The sequence below is a fragment of the Orussus abietinus genome, unplaced genomic scaffold (assembly GCF_000612105.2).
Source record: "Orussus abietinus isolate OABI.00-Male unplaced genomic scaffold, Oabi_2.0 scaffold17, whole genome shotgun sequence".
Classification (NCBI taxonomy): domain Eukaryota; kingdom Metazoa; phylum Arthropoda; class Insecta; order Hymenoptera; family Orussidae; genus Orussus; species Orussus abietinus.
Genome location: NW_019395988.1, coordinates 696,578 through 713,112, shown reverse-complemented (window position 1 = coordinate 713,112; position 16,535 = coordinate 696,578). Strand labels below are relative to the sequence as shown.

The following is a 16,535-nucleotide window of genomic DNA, read 5'->3' as shown; positions in this document are numbered from 1 at the left end:
CGTCGTCGCCGTCATTTTTTTTCTCTCTCTTTTTCTTTGACCTCCGGCGTCTCCATAGAAGTCGTCTCTGGTTGGAGAACCCTTTCGAGAATCTCTTCACGGTCCTCTTTGGGCTCTTTCTCGAGGTCCTCTTCAGGATCCTCTTCCGAGCTCTCTCTTCGAGATTCTACAAAAAGCTTCCGAGAGGGAACGAATTCGAAGACGGATAAATACACCCAATGTTGCATATTTATGGTATTCCGTATTATGTCAATTTACATCGGCATTCTTATCAGGGCACGCGAACATGTTCGTTCCTAAAGAACGCGATGCTGAAAATTTTCCTCGATTCGCTCTAACCTTTCGATTTTTCTTTCGGTATTTTCGTCGAGTTTTCGCCTCGCTTCGGCATCCGTATGAGTTTATCTCGTGTGGAGGTGAAGTCGTCGGCGGGGTTATCGAAACTAGACGCAGTCGCAAGCGTGACTTTTTAAGATAGGTACAATCAATTTCCGCGAGATATTTTGACCATTACCCTGGACAGTAAAGATTGTGGGCGTGACATGTTGAAAGTCTTTCCACCGAGATGGCAATTAGGTAAAGAACATGACTGCAAGAGCGACAATGTTATCTAGCAACTTTAACGTGCATGTATATACAGTTATCTCGGGCTGACTTCGCCAGACTTTGTTCGAAAATTTGGTCAAGCGGCGGTCGTCTTATCTACGGGGGTCCACGTGGTAATCACAATCTTAATTACCATGAATTATTATCATTTGTCAAAATAATTAACTTCAAACGTACCTCGGTGTAGTGTCCGAATGTACGTTAATCGATAACCTAACCGTCTCCAACAATATAGCGCGACCCGGAGGAATCCCCAAGTCGGATTACATTACGTAAATTGATTAGATTGTTTGTGGTATCGCATTGCTTCTTTTGTTCCAGCAGGCCTCCCGCTCTTTAGAGAGATTGCGAAGATGGATGTCATTCCCGCAGATGTTCGAAGTAGATGAAGATCAGATGTCGGGATGGGTGAAGACCTAGGTGAAGACCCTTGACATAAACACCACGAGGCAACGAGAACATCCGCGAACTCGCCTGAACATCTTGGAATAAGAAGACGTGATAAAATCTCCTCTCGAGTGCCTCTAAAAATCATATCCCTGATGACCATTATCAATGCGATAACGACTTTGGCAACGAATCCGTACCAGGAGCTGATTCCCTTGCTTGACACTATTGCAAGGTCCGAGATGAGTTTGCGGGATGTCACATCTTGTCTTGATCTTGAAGACGTATCGAGAGGGGGCACAGAGTCGAAGATAATTGAAGAAGCACCAGAAGCAGGCGGACTATCTCTCGGTCTGCATTTGTGGGAGAATTCGTCATGACTTAGGAACATTTGAACGGCGACATCTCTTGGTTTCGCGAACACGAAGAATCTTCGTGACGTACCTCGTAGCTGCAAGACACCGCGTACCGAGAAAAACATCCCTTGGACCTGAAGCCACGATTTAGGAAGCCGAAGACCATCCCTAGGTTCTTCGGCAGCGTCTCGTCAGAGGTCTTATCAGCGACGCGTCCCTTTAAACGTGCATCCTCCAGGAGGCAGGAGGAACGTTGGATCAAGGATGCGTTTCCAGGAGGCGAAGGGCAAACCGAAGATCAGTTCGAGGACTTTAATGATGCCTTTCCAGGGGGCAGGGAACGGATCACAGGTCCGGTTTCGGAACCTTAATGATGCGTCTCCGAGAAGCTACCAGCCAAACATCTTCTGCCCTCCAGCCAATGGTCCAGTCTTCGGATGCTGAAGCGACACTTTGGTGCCCAGTGTTTGCACAGCCTGAGGATCATCCTCTTTGGACGACGCATCTTTGAACGGTACACGCACTCGTCCTTAGCAGTTCGTTGATCTTGGTCAGTCCTCGATCCACCCTTTCGGGATCGACGCGAGTTAGCGGTAAGGACGCACGGAGTGCTTATCAATTAATCGGTAGCCGACTCATCCGATAGTAAAAAAAGCGCAGGATTTACAGATTTCGACAACCGCGTCTGGTACTTATTGCTTCGAGTCCGCTCTAAATCGCTTGCCGCGTCTTCTCGTATCATTGTCACGATAATACAAGCATATACCCGAAAGATAAACGCTTTTGACCCGTGATATTGTCATTCGATCTACGTGCACGTCCCTTGATGGCCACCGAGTACTTTGAAAGTGCCTCGTGTGTCCTTACCATCGGGTTCTAAACTCGATGCATGTCCGCCGGGCGAACATGATTAATTTTTTTTTTTGTTTTCGTGGTTTATCTTCTCCTTTTTTAAAGTTTTGTTCTTTTATATATAAAGATATATACGTATGGATACCCTACGCGACAAAAACAAATATATATATATACGCATACATATATATTTTCTCGAACTGTCTTGTATGACTCGAGGAGTTTGCATGCGATCGTCGCGTTGTCTGTGCGAGCTCGCACACTTGGTTGATGGGAATCGAAGGCGGTGAAGATATACTTTGTCAGGTGAAATGCGATATTCACACGATTTTAGATCGTTGAATATATTTGCGGGATAACCGCATGGTGCCCACGGCGTATCGATGCGTGCGATGCGGCTGTACGTTGCTAAACATGGCCGCGCGAATTTGCATACCTACTTTTGATGCCTTCGGGACTGGCGGGAAATAATTTCGAGTTTGAATGTTGAACAGCCGATTATGCATCCGCAAATTCCGCGAAACTGGTATTAACGTGGTTTAGCGACTTTCCATGAATTTTTAACTCGAGACGGTGATTTTGAGAATTTTTATGCGCATCGTAGATTTAGAGCGCGTTAAGGGTCCGTGGAATTTCGAGATGGCGGATGTAAGTCTCCTTTCTGGTCGAAAGAAAAAAATAATAAAAAGAAGATATTCCTTCCGGTATCACCCGCCTCTCGTTTGACGCTGGCTCTCGAACGCTGCGTTTCCTTTTATCAATACTTCGCTTTTATCAAAGGCCGCGCCGTATCTTCCAGTTGCGATCGCTGATTTTACGGCAGCGAAAGACCCAACGTTTGTTTTTCTTTTTTTTCCCCTCCTTTTTTAAACGCAATAAAAAGTTAATTTCCCTTTGCAAACGCGACTTCAGGCGGACGATGTGAAGTTACGCGGACAATGCGTCGGATATGTTGAAGGCCAGCGGCTTGAACGATGTAGAGGCTAAAACGCGAAGAAACGAGTCTATGGTTGCGAATTCATTTGATCTATAGAAGGTATTAGAGAAGTAAAGTCAGGAGCGCCGAGAAATAGGCGCCAGGTCCATTTTTCATTTATCGACTTTTTCGCTGGGTTCTTCTACAGACGGAGCACGGAAGCGTACCTCATTCCGCTTATGATATACGTACGGACTCGCATGCGCATCTTTGTGCGTTCATATATGTGTAGATCCTAGCATCAGCATGCTTGTTTGTCTATATACGTGTGGTCGGCGAGCACTTGAAACGCGCAAGAGGAGGTAACGACCGAGAGATGTCGAAGGATCCACTTTGCGCCTAAAAAACATTTCTATCCCATGGACCAACACCTCACGCCATAGAAAAATCTCTCATCGGGCCAAGTGAGCCTGGGTAAAACGTCAAGATGTTTAAACACTCCAGATTTTCGAGTCTTGTCAAAATTTCGCTTGAACCGACAAACGCGAGTACAAATAATTCTTAGAGTTAACAAAATATCTCTTCGGTCGAATGCATTTTTTTTTTTCATTTAAAAAATCTCGGAACGTCCTCTATTTTTAATTCCAGCTTAAGATTAATATTCTGCAGCCTCCTGAAGTGTCCCTCGACATCCTCGATCGTGAGATCCGCGATCGTAGGCGCTCGATCTCGCGGAAGCGGCCACGTCCTAAACTTACGTATCGTCGCCATATATTTTTAAAGTTGTAACTCCTAATCTTATCGTAATATATGTATCGTCTATGTATGCGGTAAAAGTGCGCCTATGGGGAAGGGTCGTTCGCGTGCTTGCGCAAGTTCAGGTTCCGTTCGGGACTCGGAATGAAATCCGGCGATTGCGATTTATACCTTCAGCAAGGACGATCCTGGACATGAAGTATGTCCCCGGTATCGGTCGAGGACTCGCTGCGAACTTTCCTCCTCGAACGACTCGCTGCGAATTTCCCTCCTAAAACAAATTCGCACCTCGCCATCGCGCGCTCGCTTAATCGATCTTAAGCCCAAGCCCGAACGGTCTCCGAGAGTTGACCGTTTCTAGTTATTTATTCGGCTACACTTAGAGTCCGACGCGTCGAAGTATGCAAGTCAGACTTTGCGATGTCCGACGTCCATCGGCGCATTTTGCGAGAGAAGTGCGCGCCCAAGCCGTGAAGTATGCACGTAAGCCCGGCTATACAGCGCGCACCGTTTCAGTGTACTTAGCGTATCCTAACCGTTAAATTATAATAAATACAATCATGATGTATAACGTAAAAAGCTCGCAAAAGTCGTTCGACGGGATCTCGTCGCCTAAGCACGCGGCATCGAGACTGAAAAAGCATGCACCCGTAAAATTGTTTAATAAAGCACGGGTGCTGGATTAAATTTTCAGGAATTTTTTTTTTCTATTTTTTTTTCATTATCATTTGAAAGCCGTTCGACGTGCTTTTATCAGGACTTCGCGAGTCACGACAAGCCGGTGACAAGAAGGACATCGAGTCGGAAAGGTAAGTGACGCGACTACCGGCGATCAGCTGTTCTCTCGAATTTAGCTTTTTTCTCTCCTTCCTGGTAAGTTTTCTCGGAGGATTCTCAGGACCTCCTCGTTGAACTCGATTCCCGGATCGAAGTTTATCGGAGGATATCGCTCCTCGAGCCGGTCGGAAGTCGACGACCTGGATGCACCTTCGTGCGCCGAACGACGGGAGATAGAAAAAAAAAAAAAAAGAAAAGAACTCCCTGGAGGGAGAAAAAAAACGTAATTGGCCAGTTGCGAGATGGCAATTTAGCAAATTTCTTGCAGACTTACGGAAAGCTCACGCGTTTATTCCGCGGCCTTAAGCTGAGAAAGATTCGGCCCATTCGTCGGCCCGACGCCGCGACTTAATCCTTTCGGCGTCCCAGCTTAAGGCCACAAAACCCACCCATCAAACTCGCACACGGGCGTCCACGTTCCCTATGTACGTCCTCATACGCATAAACGTCCTAATGAGCGAAGAAAGTGCAAAGTCGCGCCATATCTTGGCGACCGAAACCTCGATCTCGCGGTAGATCGATTATTCCATGCAAATCCGACCGCGTGGTCGGTCGGCGGATGAATCAACGAGCGTTAACGTTAATCGATGACGACTGTTAACGTGGAAGTGGAATACGAGCCGGTCAGCCGTATCGGTAAGGGGATATCCCCTTGCCGGGGATAATTAATCGAGTCGAATTAAAGATAACGCGGCGAGCTTGAAAGCTCGTTTAACATTCGACAAAGTGTGTCACTAGAAGCCGAAACTCGGCTTTTACCGCTCGCGGGCACTCGCGCGAGTACCCGTGGCCTCGAGAGGTATGTACTCGCGCGTTGCACTTGCCCGATGCACGCTCGTGCGAGGGGTGAACGAGAGAGACAGACAGAAGGGGAAGGGAGAGTAGTCATACCGGTTGTGTCGGCTGAAACTGAAGTCCGCTGTCTGGAAGTGGGGAAGATGGCGTCAAGTGGAGAACAGTCGAGCGTTTTATGGTTTATGCAAATTCCTCGATTGCGCCTCTCTTAATCTTTCTCCTTCTCTCTCTCTCGCCCTTTGCCGCCCCCCTGGCCCCCTCGTCGACCCTCCTGCATCGGACAACTACATTTGCATCGCCCTGTAGTTACGCGATGCAATAACACCGATCGACGGCACATTCTCTTTGGTCTGGTCGCGGTTCCCAGGAATTCCTGAACTCGCTCCTCAAACTTGTTAAAATGTTAAAAGAAGGAAAAAAACGATCGATGATATTTCTCTGTAAGATAGCCGGTGGAGGTACTCATGGGGACGAACCTCCTTCGAAGGACGAGGTACCTGGTACCTCGACTACTTCCCTTCGTGCACCGTTGCAACGATCTCGAGTCTAAGATCAAGAACATCCAGACGTTATCGAGCAATCTCGCGATAACGGTGGCGATAGCGACGAAGGTTTGCTCGCCGTCGCGGTAACCGCTTCTGCTATTGAAACGTCAAGATCAACAATTTATTTTCATTAACCGCATTTAACGAGGCCTACGGTACTATGGCTCGTGTATCCCTCGCAACTTCAGAGAGGTTAGGGCGCCACGCCTCTCATTACGGCGCCCTAACCTCCAAGGAAACCTCCTTCTTGGAAAACCTTCCCCACGCAAACCGCGACCGGCCAGCTCGCATCGCTCCCGTGTTACTCCGAGAAAGTAATTTCCTCTCCTTCGAAGAAATGATTTCTTCGAAGGGAGTTAAAGTCAAAGGAACATAGCCTCAGCTCCAAAACGCCGAGTGCCCCGATGTAGCGCACCGATCTAATACTTCAAATCTTGAAATAATAAAGCAAAAGACAGAGATCATGAGTTTCAATGAACTAATTTCCTTGAAAGAGAGAGGGAGAGAAAAAAAATTACATATGGGGTAATTACGCCTCCTCCGAGCCTAAGGTGTATTATTCGAGGGAATCATATTCCTCGAATCAATGAGATCCTTTTTTTCGTTCTCCCTGTCGGTTCGAGAAATTCCGACGCGATCGCCGAGGTGCATTCGGCCGAAAAGGGTTTTAAAAGCTGGGCCGTGTCGAGAGTGCTCGTCCAATGTTGCACGCAACACGCGAGGGACAATCGATCCCTCGGATGCACTCTCGGCTGCATTCGTGCAACCGCCGGGGGAAGAAAAAGTCTCGGAGGCGGTTGGAAGGGCGGGCAATTTTAATCCTCGGGAGTTGCGCAATTGAATCGAAATAAATCGTGATGCATCGCCGTTGACACGTGTCTCGGCGCATCGACGTATCGACGTGCCCGTAAGGAGTTATCCCGGCGATATCAGAGATCCACGGCTGGCATCTCCTCGATCGACTTTCATCCTAGCGATATTTTCCGCGAAATTATAAATAGAGGGGAAAAGAACTTCTGTTTACCCTCTTACCAGACGAGCGCGTGCGTCCGTATGCACTTAGGCATATCCGTCGATATCTACGTACCATGACTCGGTGCAAGTACCCACGTGCACCGCGGCTTACGCGCACTCGTGCACTCTTCTCTCGTGTGCCCGTCCCAGGCATGCATGTATGCGATGCACGCGCGGTCAAGAGACTATAAAAGTCGTCGCGATGTTTAACTGCGCCGTCTCGACATAAACTAGGCACTATATTGGTGAGATAGCGCAGAAACCCTCGACTCGACGTGCGCTCGTCGCGACAGCCAACATCTCGGGTACCCCGAGCCAAGATGGCGGCCGGCGACGCCCGGCGCCGTCGCGCCCGCTTCCCGGGGAACATTTTACAACTTTACGCGGGACTCGCGTGAGATGCATAAGAGATTCGCCGGGACTCGAAACGCATTCGAGGACTTAAATCACCGAAGGGGTTCAGGGTCTTAGAAAGAACGCGGACGTGGGGAACTTTTGATGCCCCAACCAAGTGCCCATAAACGCGGCCCCGTGAGAGGAATCGGTTGGTTCGGACGAATCCGAGTTCTTTACAAATGGTACATGGTTATGTTTATGTACAGGATGGCTTGTGCCAGTCGAACGGAGGGACCTTTGGGGTAGGATGTGCAGGACGAGTAATTGGACATCGGATCGAGCCGCAGGTGAGCGACAACCGCTGTAAGTTAAACGGGTCTGGAACGGGTTCTCCTTTGCAGGACGTAATCGCCTTTCCCCGAAAGCGCGTTTAAGCACTATGTTTCAGAAAATGAGCAGAAGTTTGCGCGAGTGGGGACCCGGTATCGCCGGTGGGCTGGTCGGGGTCCGAAATAAGCTTCGCCGCGGCGAACGATCCGCGCCGTCCGGGTTTATATAAGTAACTCAACTCTATGTAAGTCAAAGTGCAAGATGGAAGTAGAAGGTGCATCGCGGGTAATTATACGCCAGGCAGCCTCGCGTTGCGAACACGCCGTAACAACCTCTCTCGACCTGCCCCCCAGCACGGACTGACACCGATTTTTTTTTTTCTTTTTTCCCTCCCAACTGTCTAAACACGGAGTCTAAGTAAATACCGCGTGCAAGTCGAAGGGATACTTGAGAATTAATAACGATTTCAATGAAAATGCGGCACTCACTTTTTTGGTCGAAAACGTCATACGTTGCAGGGAAAGAGAATCGAAGTTCGATCGACTTTGTTCGGCCCCAAGTTCAGGAGGTAGATCGCGTATGATCCTCTGTACACGCCTGGTGTATGGAATTGCCATAAGGAGTACAAGACGGACAGGTATACCAACTGCTCCACCTACGAGTCGTAATGTACGGCCAGCCATAATGCCACGTCTGATACCTCGATAATGACCGTACCTACATACTCGAGCACACGTACAGGCACACCCATCAAAGTTAATGCCGAGTGTGCTGCCATTGCGCGGGGGAGGCGACCCAGGTATTCCGTTTCGGCAACAATTTCGTTACCTTACAGTTTATTTAAATGGCACCTCCAAAGCCAATTCCGCAAGGTCCGAGAAGCTTGTCAAACCCTCGCGAGACTATGTACATTTGGCAGACGAAAGTGTCAACAAGATTGTAGAATGGGTTGCACCGAGTATACGTTAATTATTGCACCGATGCATCGCGTGTGCAGACGAAGCGGTCTCAATGCACTCGTGCGTGTTTACGGATATCGGTGTGTGCACCTTGCGTGTACAGCGGGCTCGTGTGTTTCTCCGTGCACGGCTAGAACACTCGCGTGTGTTAAGCCCATGATTACATATTCGCATTCACGCATGCCTACGTGTTGCAAGAACTGCACTCGGCGATTCAAGTCTTGCGATTTTGGGTCGCGTCCAACAGTCGGAACGGAACTTTCGGACGGACATAGTATCGGCTTGCGAGCTTCGCTGGCGGTTTCGAAGCGCGGATTTAACTCGGACATGAGATATATAGACCCTGCACGATGCTTCGACCCGGTGGCAGCGAAACAGAGGAGCCATTCTCTAGATCAAACTCTCGCTACGCGAAACGGTAGCGCGGTCCAACATGGCGGCTGAACCCGCAACAGGGGAACGAAGAGAAGAGCTGCGGAAAATATTTCTATTATGCTTTCTGTCCAAATCGAGAATTCTATTAGGACCCTTGGGGACACGGTCTTCATTTGTTCCACGAGAAAAGGGTTAAAAGGTTCCCGAGACCATTGGTCCGTATAGTCGCTTTTCCGAGTTGTCACCGTGCCAATGGATGTGTGCGAATTCTCGAGACTGTTACATATATCTCCTGGCATGTGCGCCGCGCAACAAGATAAGGACACACTTTAACCGTGTTATCTAATACGTTGTGTAATGCACCGATTGGCCAGTTTGCTACTTTGATTTATCCGAGTATCTAATAAAATGCAAGTGACTGTCGGTTTCCAGAGATCTCGTCGGTCGTCGAAGCTTGCGACTCGACTGGAAGGAAGGTGACCGAACTACTTATTTAACTTTTTTCCTCTCAAATGAGGCGTTGGAAACGACGTGCAGTTAACGTCACGATACCTCGTTTTATCCAACATCGATGTACAACGATGTTTCTTTCATTAAATTGCCAAAAAAGTGTTGCAACGTGACCGCGGTGCATTCGTATGCATATACAGGAGGCAAAATGTTTGCCTTCGAAGTAATGAATATTCGCTTAAATAATGGAGATGATATACACTGTTTTTTTTTTCCGCTACTAACGAGCGGAGGACTAACAGATGGATAATGTTGTCGAATAATTAGCTGATACGATATACGCCAGTGATCGGGAATTATTGCATTAATATTTCAATGTTACCGAGCGAAGTGCGCACTCTTGTGGATCGTGGCTGTTACGCGGATATTAGCTTATCTTGTCACGAAACGAGGGGATAATTGTATTCCGTAAAATTGTGAATTTAACTATGAGACCGACGACTTGTTCCTCACTTTTCATGATCACTTGAATTTATGAGCGTTTGCTGGTTACTTGATTTCCATTCCTACCGACAGAAGCAATACGCGCTTCGCAAAAGATACGCGTGGCGTCTCCACGTGCGGATCTTGCTGTCACGCGAAAGTAGTTTAACAATGAAATAAAATACTGCAAGAATATAAACAAATATATCATAATGTAAATCTTCACGGAACGAAATATGCTACTTGTGAATCTTGTTTTTTTTTTTTTCTAGTTAAAATTCAGTGTTGCAGTTAAGTGGTTTTTATAACCTTTAATCTAAAATATGTTTAGGTCCAGACGTTCTGGGGTAAACGTGTAAATTATCCTGCATAATAAATTGAGGAGTTACCTTGGAATCCAAGATTTAACAGACACATATAGTTTCCAAGAAAGTATCAGGTAAAATCCAATTTATTAAGAATAGGTGTAATTAGAACTTTCAGGTTATCAGGGTTTATAGCGAGTCTCTCATTATTTTATAATTATCGTTTTTAGAGGAATAATGGAGAACCCTGACGTGCAGAAGAAGATTTTGCAGTTTGAGTCGTTTATCAATGACGTTCTGCGGGTTGACCTTGCAAAACTCGAAGCGAAATTAAATACTAAAAATGAAGACGCCGCAGAGTTCTTACAACTCAAAAGCGTCATTGAGTCTCTGCAGAAAATGGGGGCAGATAAGAATGGATTTAAAACAAAAGTAGATATTGGAAATAATTTTTTTGTACAGGCTCATGTCGAGGACGCTTCAAATATCCTTTTAGATGTTGGCTTAGGTCATTTTGTTGAGTTAAACCTGCACGAAGCTCTGACAGTGATTGGAGTTAGGTTGAAGCTACTCAATCGACAGATAGAGAATCTTAGAAAGGAAGTTGCAAAAACAAATGCACATATAAAATTGATTCTAATAGGTATTCATGATTTGCAAGGGGTCAAGGAGCCATCGTAAATGAGGGTCTTTAAATCAAGCTTGAATCGTATATGCATCTTACATCTTTTGCTCCTGTACATGACTTTTCTGTAAATAAATTAACTGTTCGTATGTGGGGTTACATATTATTTAAATCCTATAGAATTTATCTCGATTTGGTGTTTATGGCAAACACGTAAACATATTTTCTCTTTGGTTAATGCATTTGTAATCTCCATTCAAACGAACCCTTGAGCAGGTCTTTTGTCTTCCTATTAAGGATACTTGTCCAGTTGTGTGCTGACCTTGTAATCTACTTTATGTAACTTAGGGTCCCTATTAAAAGCAACCGACAATGCAATATAGTGTCCTGCGTTACTTAGTAGCAATGCAGTTGGTTTCCTAGTGCAACTCGGTGCGGAAAAATCTTTTTCGCGAACTTCGAAAATACAAACTCATGTCTTTAGATCGAGCACTGATGGACTGGCGTAACATGCCATGTGAAATCGAGCACAAGGAGTTTCTAAAGAAATTTTCGGACTGTATGCTTCAATGGGTGTTTGAAGGTGTAAACCGTAAGGAACCAGTGACCAGGTGGAGAGAATCGAACCACTTGAAAGAGCTACTTGAATTAAAATTGCAAGACTTACCACAATCACAGGAACGCATCCTCAAAATCTCCAAAGATGTATTTCGCTACAGCATCAAGAGTGGTCATCCTTACGTGTTTAGTCAATTATTTTCTGGGTGAGCCGTTCGCATGAGTAGCTGCATGTAATCTGAAAAATACGATAAAAGATGTAAGTTTGTCGATAGTATTCCCGAGGTGACATCTTACTATTGAGGAGAAAATTTTGTTAATACGAGTTACATAATATTTAAGAAAAAAAAAAAAACAGGACATACATACTTTAATTATCGATTTGTCAGTTGACGTCCTATTGTCACTAGGTTGGACCCTTACGGATTGGCAGGGCAGTGGTTGACGGATTTATTAAGTGTATCGATGCACACATATGAGACTACTCCGATCCTAACCCTAATGGAGAAGACCTTGATCCAGAAATTGTCGAGCATGTTTTTCATTGACAACGATGCCTCAGACATTACAGGTGAAGGTCTTTTTTGCCCCGGAGGAGCATTCGCAAATGGGATGGCTATAAACCTTGCAAGATTTTGGAGCACATCCAATATCAAGGTGAAGAACCGTTACGAGAGTTTTCAAACCACGCCAAGATTTGAATAATTTTTTCAATTTATTTGGCGTTCAAATACCTGCAGAAACATGGGCATCCTGGATCGAAACTCGTTTTCTTCGTTTCGGAAGACGCTCACCGTTCTATTTCAAGATGGGCCAGTATTTGCGGCTTGGGAGATAACAGTGTCCTGTTAATCAGGACTGACTACTTGGGACGAATGGATACTCGCGATTTGGAAGCAAAAATCCTGGATGAACGAGAGAAGGGAAATCATGGCTTTATGGTGTGCGCCACTGCCGGTGAGTCACTTTTTATAAATCTCCGAGAACCACATTTAATTTTTTAATAATTTATGCCGTTAGGAATATTTCGAAAACTGAACATTCACCTCGAGAGTTTGAATTGCTTGAAATGTATCTTTGTAATACTGACACCTCGTGGCGATTGTTGTTTCTATTTAATCACATGTGTAGTTCGCGTCGAATGGCACTGCGATCGCACGTATGTTGCGTCAGTTCACTTCGGTGTAAAAATTCGCGAAATAATAGAAGGAATATAGAGAATATGCGGAATTAAGAATGATAGGGATATAGGTGCTTTTTGCGGATTTAATGCAATTATTTGGGTGTTTTAGGAACACTCGTTTTAGGCGCTTTTGATCCCTTGGTTGAGATTGCCAGAATTTGCGAGAAATTCAACATGTGGATGCACGTGGATGCTGCTTGGGGTGGAGGGGTAATATTTAGTGGGAAGTATGGAGGACTTCTGCGTGGAATATCTCGAGCTGACTCCATCACATTCAACCCACATAATCTTTTGGGCGTTTCTCCGCAGTGCTGCGTACTCTTGACCAGACACTCGGATGTCGTGAAGAGAGTCAATATCCAGGAAGCTTTAGAGTCGTCACAAAATGACAAGTATGACATAGACTTTGACGACATCGGTCTGCAAGGTGGACAAAGACCGGACATTCTCAAATTCTGGTTCATGTGGCTGGCTAAGGTAGTGGTCTAATAGATCCTGATCTACTACAGTTATAAATTAAATCTCTAAGATCTGATCAAGAAAGTTTACGGTTTGGTTTGGATTTTAAGTCTTATCGAAGAGCACAAAATGAAGTTCTCGTCTGTTAGCACCTTTTTGGTTAAAACCACCGAGCCAGGATCCTCGAAGATCGAATGAAGGGTTCTAGGAGGGATTTCCCATATCAGCCCCTATATTAAAATTTTGATGCAGCCACTTATGTAGATACTGAAAACTAGCCTTCGATGCAGTTTTCACCCCGGTCTTCCTTGAACTTTGCATCTTGCACTCCGTACTAGTACTCAAGCTACCGTCGAGGCACACTCCGTTGAAAGTAAGTGCCTGCATGCTTTGTTCGGAGTGTTTGCCTCTCTACTTGTGCATACATTAATGTTCCCCTAGTGCCGTTCGTATCTCGTTTGCTCACTGCCTTCTCAGGACTCTGAAGGTGTTTCCAGCTTCCTCGGAGGGTTGCTCTCGGAACGATGACTGTGAGCAAAAGTAGTTCCGAAGGGTTCTCTATTAATCTCAGGATGATGATGTAGTCTTAAATCGGCTAACTGTGCAGTTCATCAAGTGCAATCACATTCTCTAAGGGTTGGCACAGTTTCTTGATCTTAGATCCTAGATCCTTGATCCTTGCTCCAAGATCCTAGAAATGTAGGATTTTCTTAAACATAATAATTCCTAAGATGAATACGTTGAAGAGAGCATTGTATGCTTCTTTTCTATCTTCATTAGTAGAATCAGATTTTTATTTTTTGTAATATTTCATCGTAAGAACGTTATTTATTAGAATAAATTTAAAAATTCTGTAACGACATTGTAATTGTTTTGAGATATTAAGAAACATTTCAGGGCAGTCTCGGCTTTGAGAAACATGTGAATCATCTGATGGCACTCGCAGCATCCTTCAAGGAGAAAATTGAAAAGCGAGAAGGTTTTCAACTGGTAACGCAGCCTTGCTTTATAAATGTTTGCTTTTGGTATATTCCTCCTAATTTAAGGGGTCAAGAATCCGTGAAAGGCTTTGAAAAGTTGCTAGACAAGGTACGTCAAACAGAATATTTTTCTACAGAAACATTGCTCAAGATAGCTACATAAGTGCTACATTGTTCCTCAAGCATTTAAGAAATGTTAAAAAAGAAAACGCTATAACACAATTTCCAGCTTATGATTATCTGCTGTTACAGCAAAGCTTCAAACGTTGTAAAAAAATGTTGATAAGTTTCGGTCTTAATATAAGTGATAAATGTAACAGTTTTGGAATTTCGGTACCAGAAACTGTTTTTTGCTGAGCTCATTAATGCCTTTCTGCATGATACAATTTAGAATATTATTAACATGGTCATGAATATTATTAACAGTCTCAGTTTAGATTATGTACTTTGAATTCTTTATCACGAAATTCATGGTAAATATATGGAATTAATCAGTGCAGTTTTCTACTGCACCACGAGTAGCTCCTTTATCGGCTACGGATATCTGGGGTATCGACACGGTGCAGAGATACCAACGGAAGTTCAAATCGGAAAATCAAAAGATAAAAATTCTACTGATAATAATCCGAGTCACTGTCGATCGAATTTCCGTTTTCTTGAGCAGCAGAGAGGAATATTAAAATTTCTATTTTATCGTTCATCGATAATTCTTTGCTCCTGCTCTGTCAATGTTTTATCAAAAGCTGCTAAATTCACGGCTTCAAGTACTCTTTACAGGTGTCAGTACTAAGTCAAATTAATTTCCTCACGTTTCAATTTATCTTTCCAGGTCGCGCCAAAGCTAAAAGAGATGATGACCAAAAGGGGCAGTCTAATGATGTCTTGTCAACCACTGCGGAATCAGCCTAATTTTTTTCGTTTCATCGTGCAGAACTCCGGAGTGGAGATGCAGGACCTGAATTATATCTTAAACGAATTGGAGAACCTAGGATCCTATCTTGTACATTAATCACCGTAATCACTGACGTAGTTACCACAAGTATTTCGTGATCTATACAATCCTACGGATTATCCGACGTACCTAGTGACTGCAGCATCCCCTAGAATATTTAATATACGCGTTCTCCTAGGGGAAAGTCAGAGAACTCCGAGCCAAGGTAATAGCGTAAATAAGTCTCGAATAAATCACATGTAAGCGTATGAAGTTAATAAATCCATCTTTTTAGGGTGGCCCCGAAAATCAAAGTCGCGCGACAATCCATGCGTTTATCCATATCGAGGGGCGTTTCGTGAAATCTTGCGACCTATATGCCTACGGAATATATGCATGGGTGCCTATAGGGTGTCGTGTCGAGATGTATGCATTATGGAAGGCTCGCAGCTAATCCTGATTCAAATGACAGCGTACGAGGAAGCCGTATATCGGTAGTAGCCTGCGTGCAGTAGTTGGCACGTATGGGTGGCCGGAGCCACCCCTTGTAACCGGCCAGGGATGAAACCACTCCCGGAAGAGCGGGCGATCTACGAGCCGGGGTGGAGGAAGAGAAGGGTCTTTGTAAGAAATTCCTATGCTCTCGCCTAAGATGCTCTTGAAAAATCCTCGTAAAAGGAGACCGTAAACTTCCCTAAGTCCGGCCGGGGGTGGAATCGAGAGCCGGTTCGAACACTGGCTGCTGCGGAATTTTCTCGAGGTAGGGAGGGACGAGATGGCACGCGGTTAAATCGTAAAGATCAAATAATGTCGGGGTGATTTTTCATTTCCAGGGGCTAGATCGACGGAAAGAGACCACGGGGAATCTAAGGGTGAGGCTCTTCGAAGCCTAGATACGTCTTTGCCCCTCGTAAGCCTCTGCGGGGGTGCTTGCCCTGCTGATCAGGAACGTGGACAGTGGCCTGCCGTGAGCAAACCTCGTCGTTTCTTCCAGCGCTCTTTCAATATATTCTCGTGGCTTTAAATAATAACTCATGAAGACTTCGACCGAGCTTAGTGTTAAGCCTGATGATTATCGTCCGAGATAAACGCATGTATGCGCGAAGATTGATAGAATGGGGGCGGTTTATTGGATAAATCGACTGGTCGAAATTGTTAACTTCAACCCGGCAATAAATGTCACGCGTCGAAGAAGTTCATCGGTAAAATCGATTAAACGGGGGTAGGGACATCCAGTGCCTCGTAACTTGACGTTGTTAACGGATTTCAAATGCTTGTTACGAAAGGTAAGAACAATTCAAATAATTGCATAGGGACACACTTCGACGCGGAGATAAGTGCGGACTAATTGCTCCGTGCAATAATTATTCTGCTAACGTACCACTTGTACACGCTGCGTTATGTCTGCAGTTACCCGTGCTGTATACGCGACTAAAAAGCTTATTGTTTGTATTCACTGAATGTACAATTGAATTTCGTGTTCCGGATCCGGATGTG

General features: G+C 45.1%; 3 protein-coding genes across 10 annotated transcripts in view; all 3 read left to right on the top strand.

Moving 5' to 3' along the window:
• The window catches only part of LOC105702402 (proline-rich protein 36), a 39,521-nt gene extending 35,069 nt beyond the window's left edge, over nucleotides 1–4,452 (top strand). The window contains exon 7 of one of the 2 annotated variants that reach the window (XM_012429941.1): nucleotides 931–4,452. The gene's annotated coding sequence lies outside the window, so the exon portion shown is untranslated. Of the gene's footprint in view, nucleotides 1–927 lie in introns of both variants that reach the window. The other variant, XM_012429940.1, reaches the window with a different exon arrangement.
• Nucleotides 4,453–7,156: 2,704 nt separating this feature from the next.
• LOC105702403 (cysteine sulfinic acid decarboxylase) lies at nucleotides 7,157–16,518 on the top strand. Its single transcript, XM_012429942.1, has 10 exons — nucleotides 7,157–7,608; nucleotides 7,667–7,747; nucleotides 11,412–11,691; nucleotides 11,896–12,142; nucleotides 12,226–12,442; nucleotides 12,778–13,145; nucleotides 14,025–14,216; nucleotides 14,937–15,264; nucleotides 15,334–15,798; nucleotides 15,872–16,518. Exons 1-8 carry the CDS (start codon nucleotides 7,563–7,565, stop codon nucleotides 15,114–15,116), a joined length of 1,611 nt encoding a protein of 536 aa, XP_012285365.1. The 5' UTR covers nucleotides 7,157–7,562; the 3' UTR covers nucleotides 15,117–15,264; nucleotides 15,334–15,798; nucleotides 15,872–16,518.
• On the top strand, nucleotides 7,745–11,305 carry LOC105702404 (protein UXT homolog). 7 transcript variants are annotated; one of them, XM_012429948.1, is made up of 3 exons: nucleotides 7,745–7,763; nucleotides 10,329–10,436; nucleotides 10,533–11,305. In XM_012429948.1, the coding sequence occupies exon 3, from the start codon at nucleotides 10,540–10,542 to the stop codon at nucleotides 10,981–10,983; it is 444 nt and encodes a 147-aa protein (XP_012285371.1). In that variant the 5' UTR covers nucleotides 7,745–7,763; nucleotides 10,329–10,436; nucleotides 10,533–10,539; the 3' UTR covers nucleotides 10,984–11,305. The 7 variants fall into 7 exon arrangements, with proteins under 7 accessions (XP_012285371.1, XP_012285372.1, XP_012285370.1 ...); XM_012429949.2 differs by lacking the exon at nucleotides 7,745–7,763 and adding an exon at nucleotides 7,803–8,015; XM_012429947.2 differs by lacking the exon at nucleotides 7,745–7,763 and adding an exon at nucleotides 8,047–8,529.
• Nucleotides 16,519–16,535: the final 17 nt, after the last annotated feature.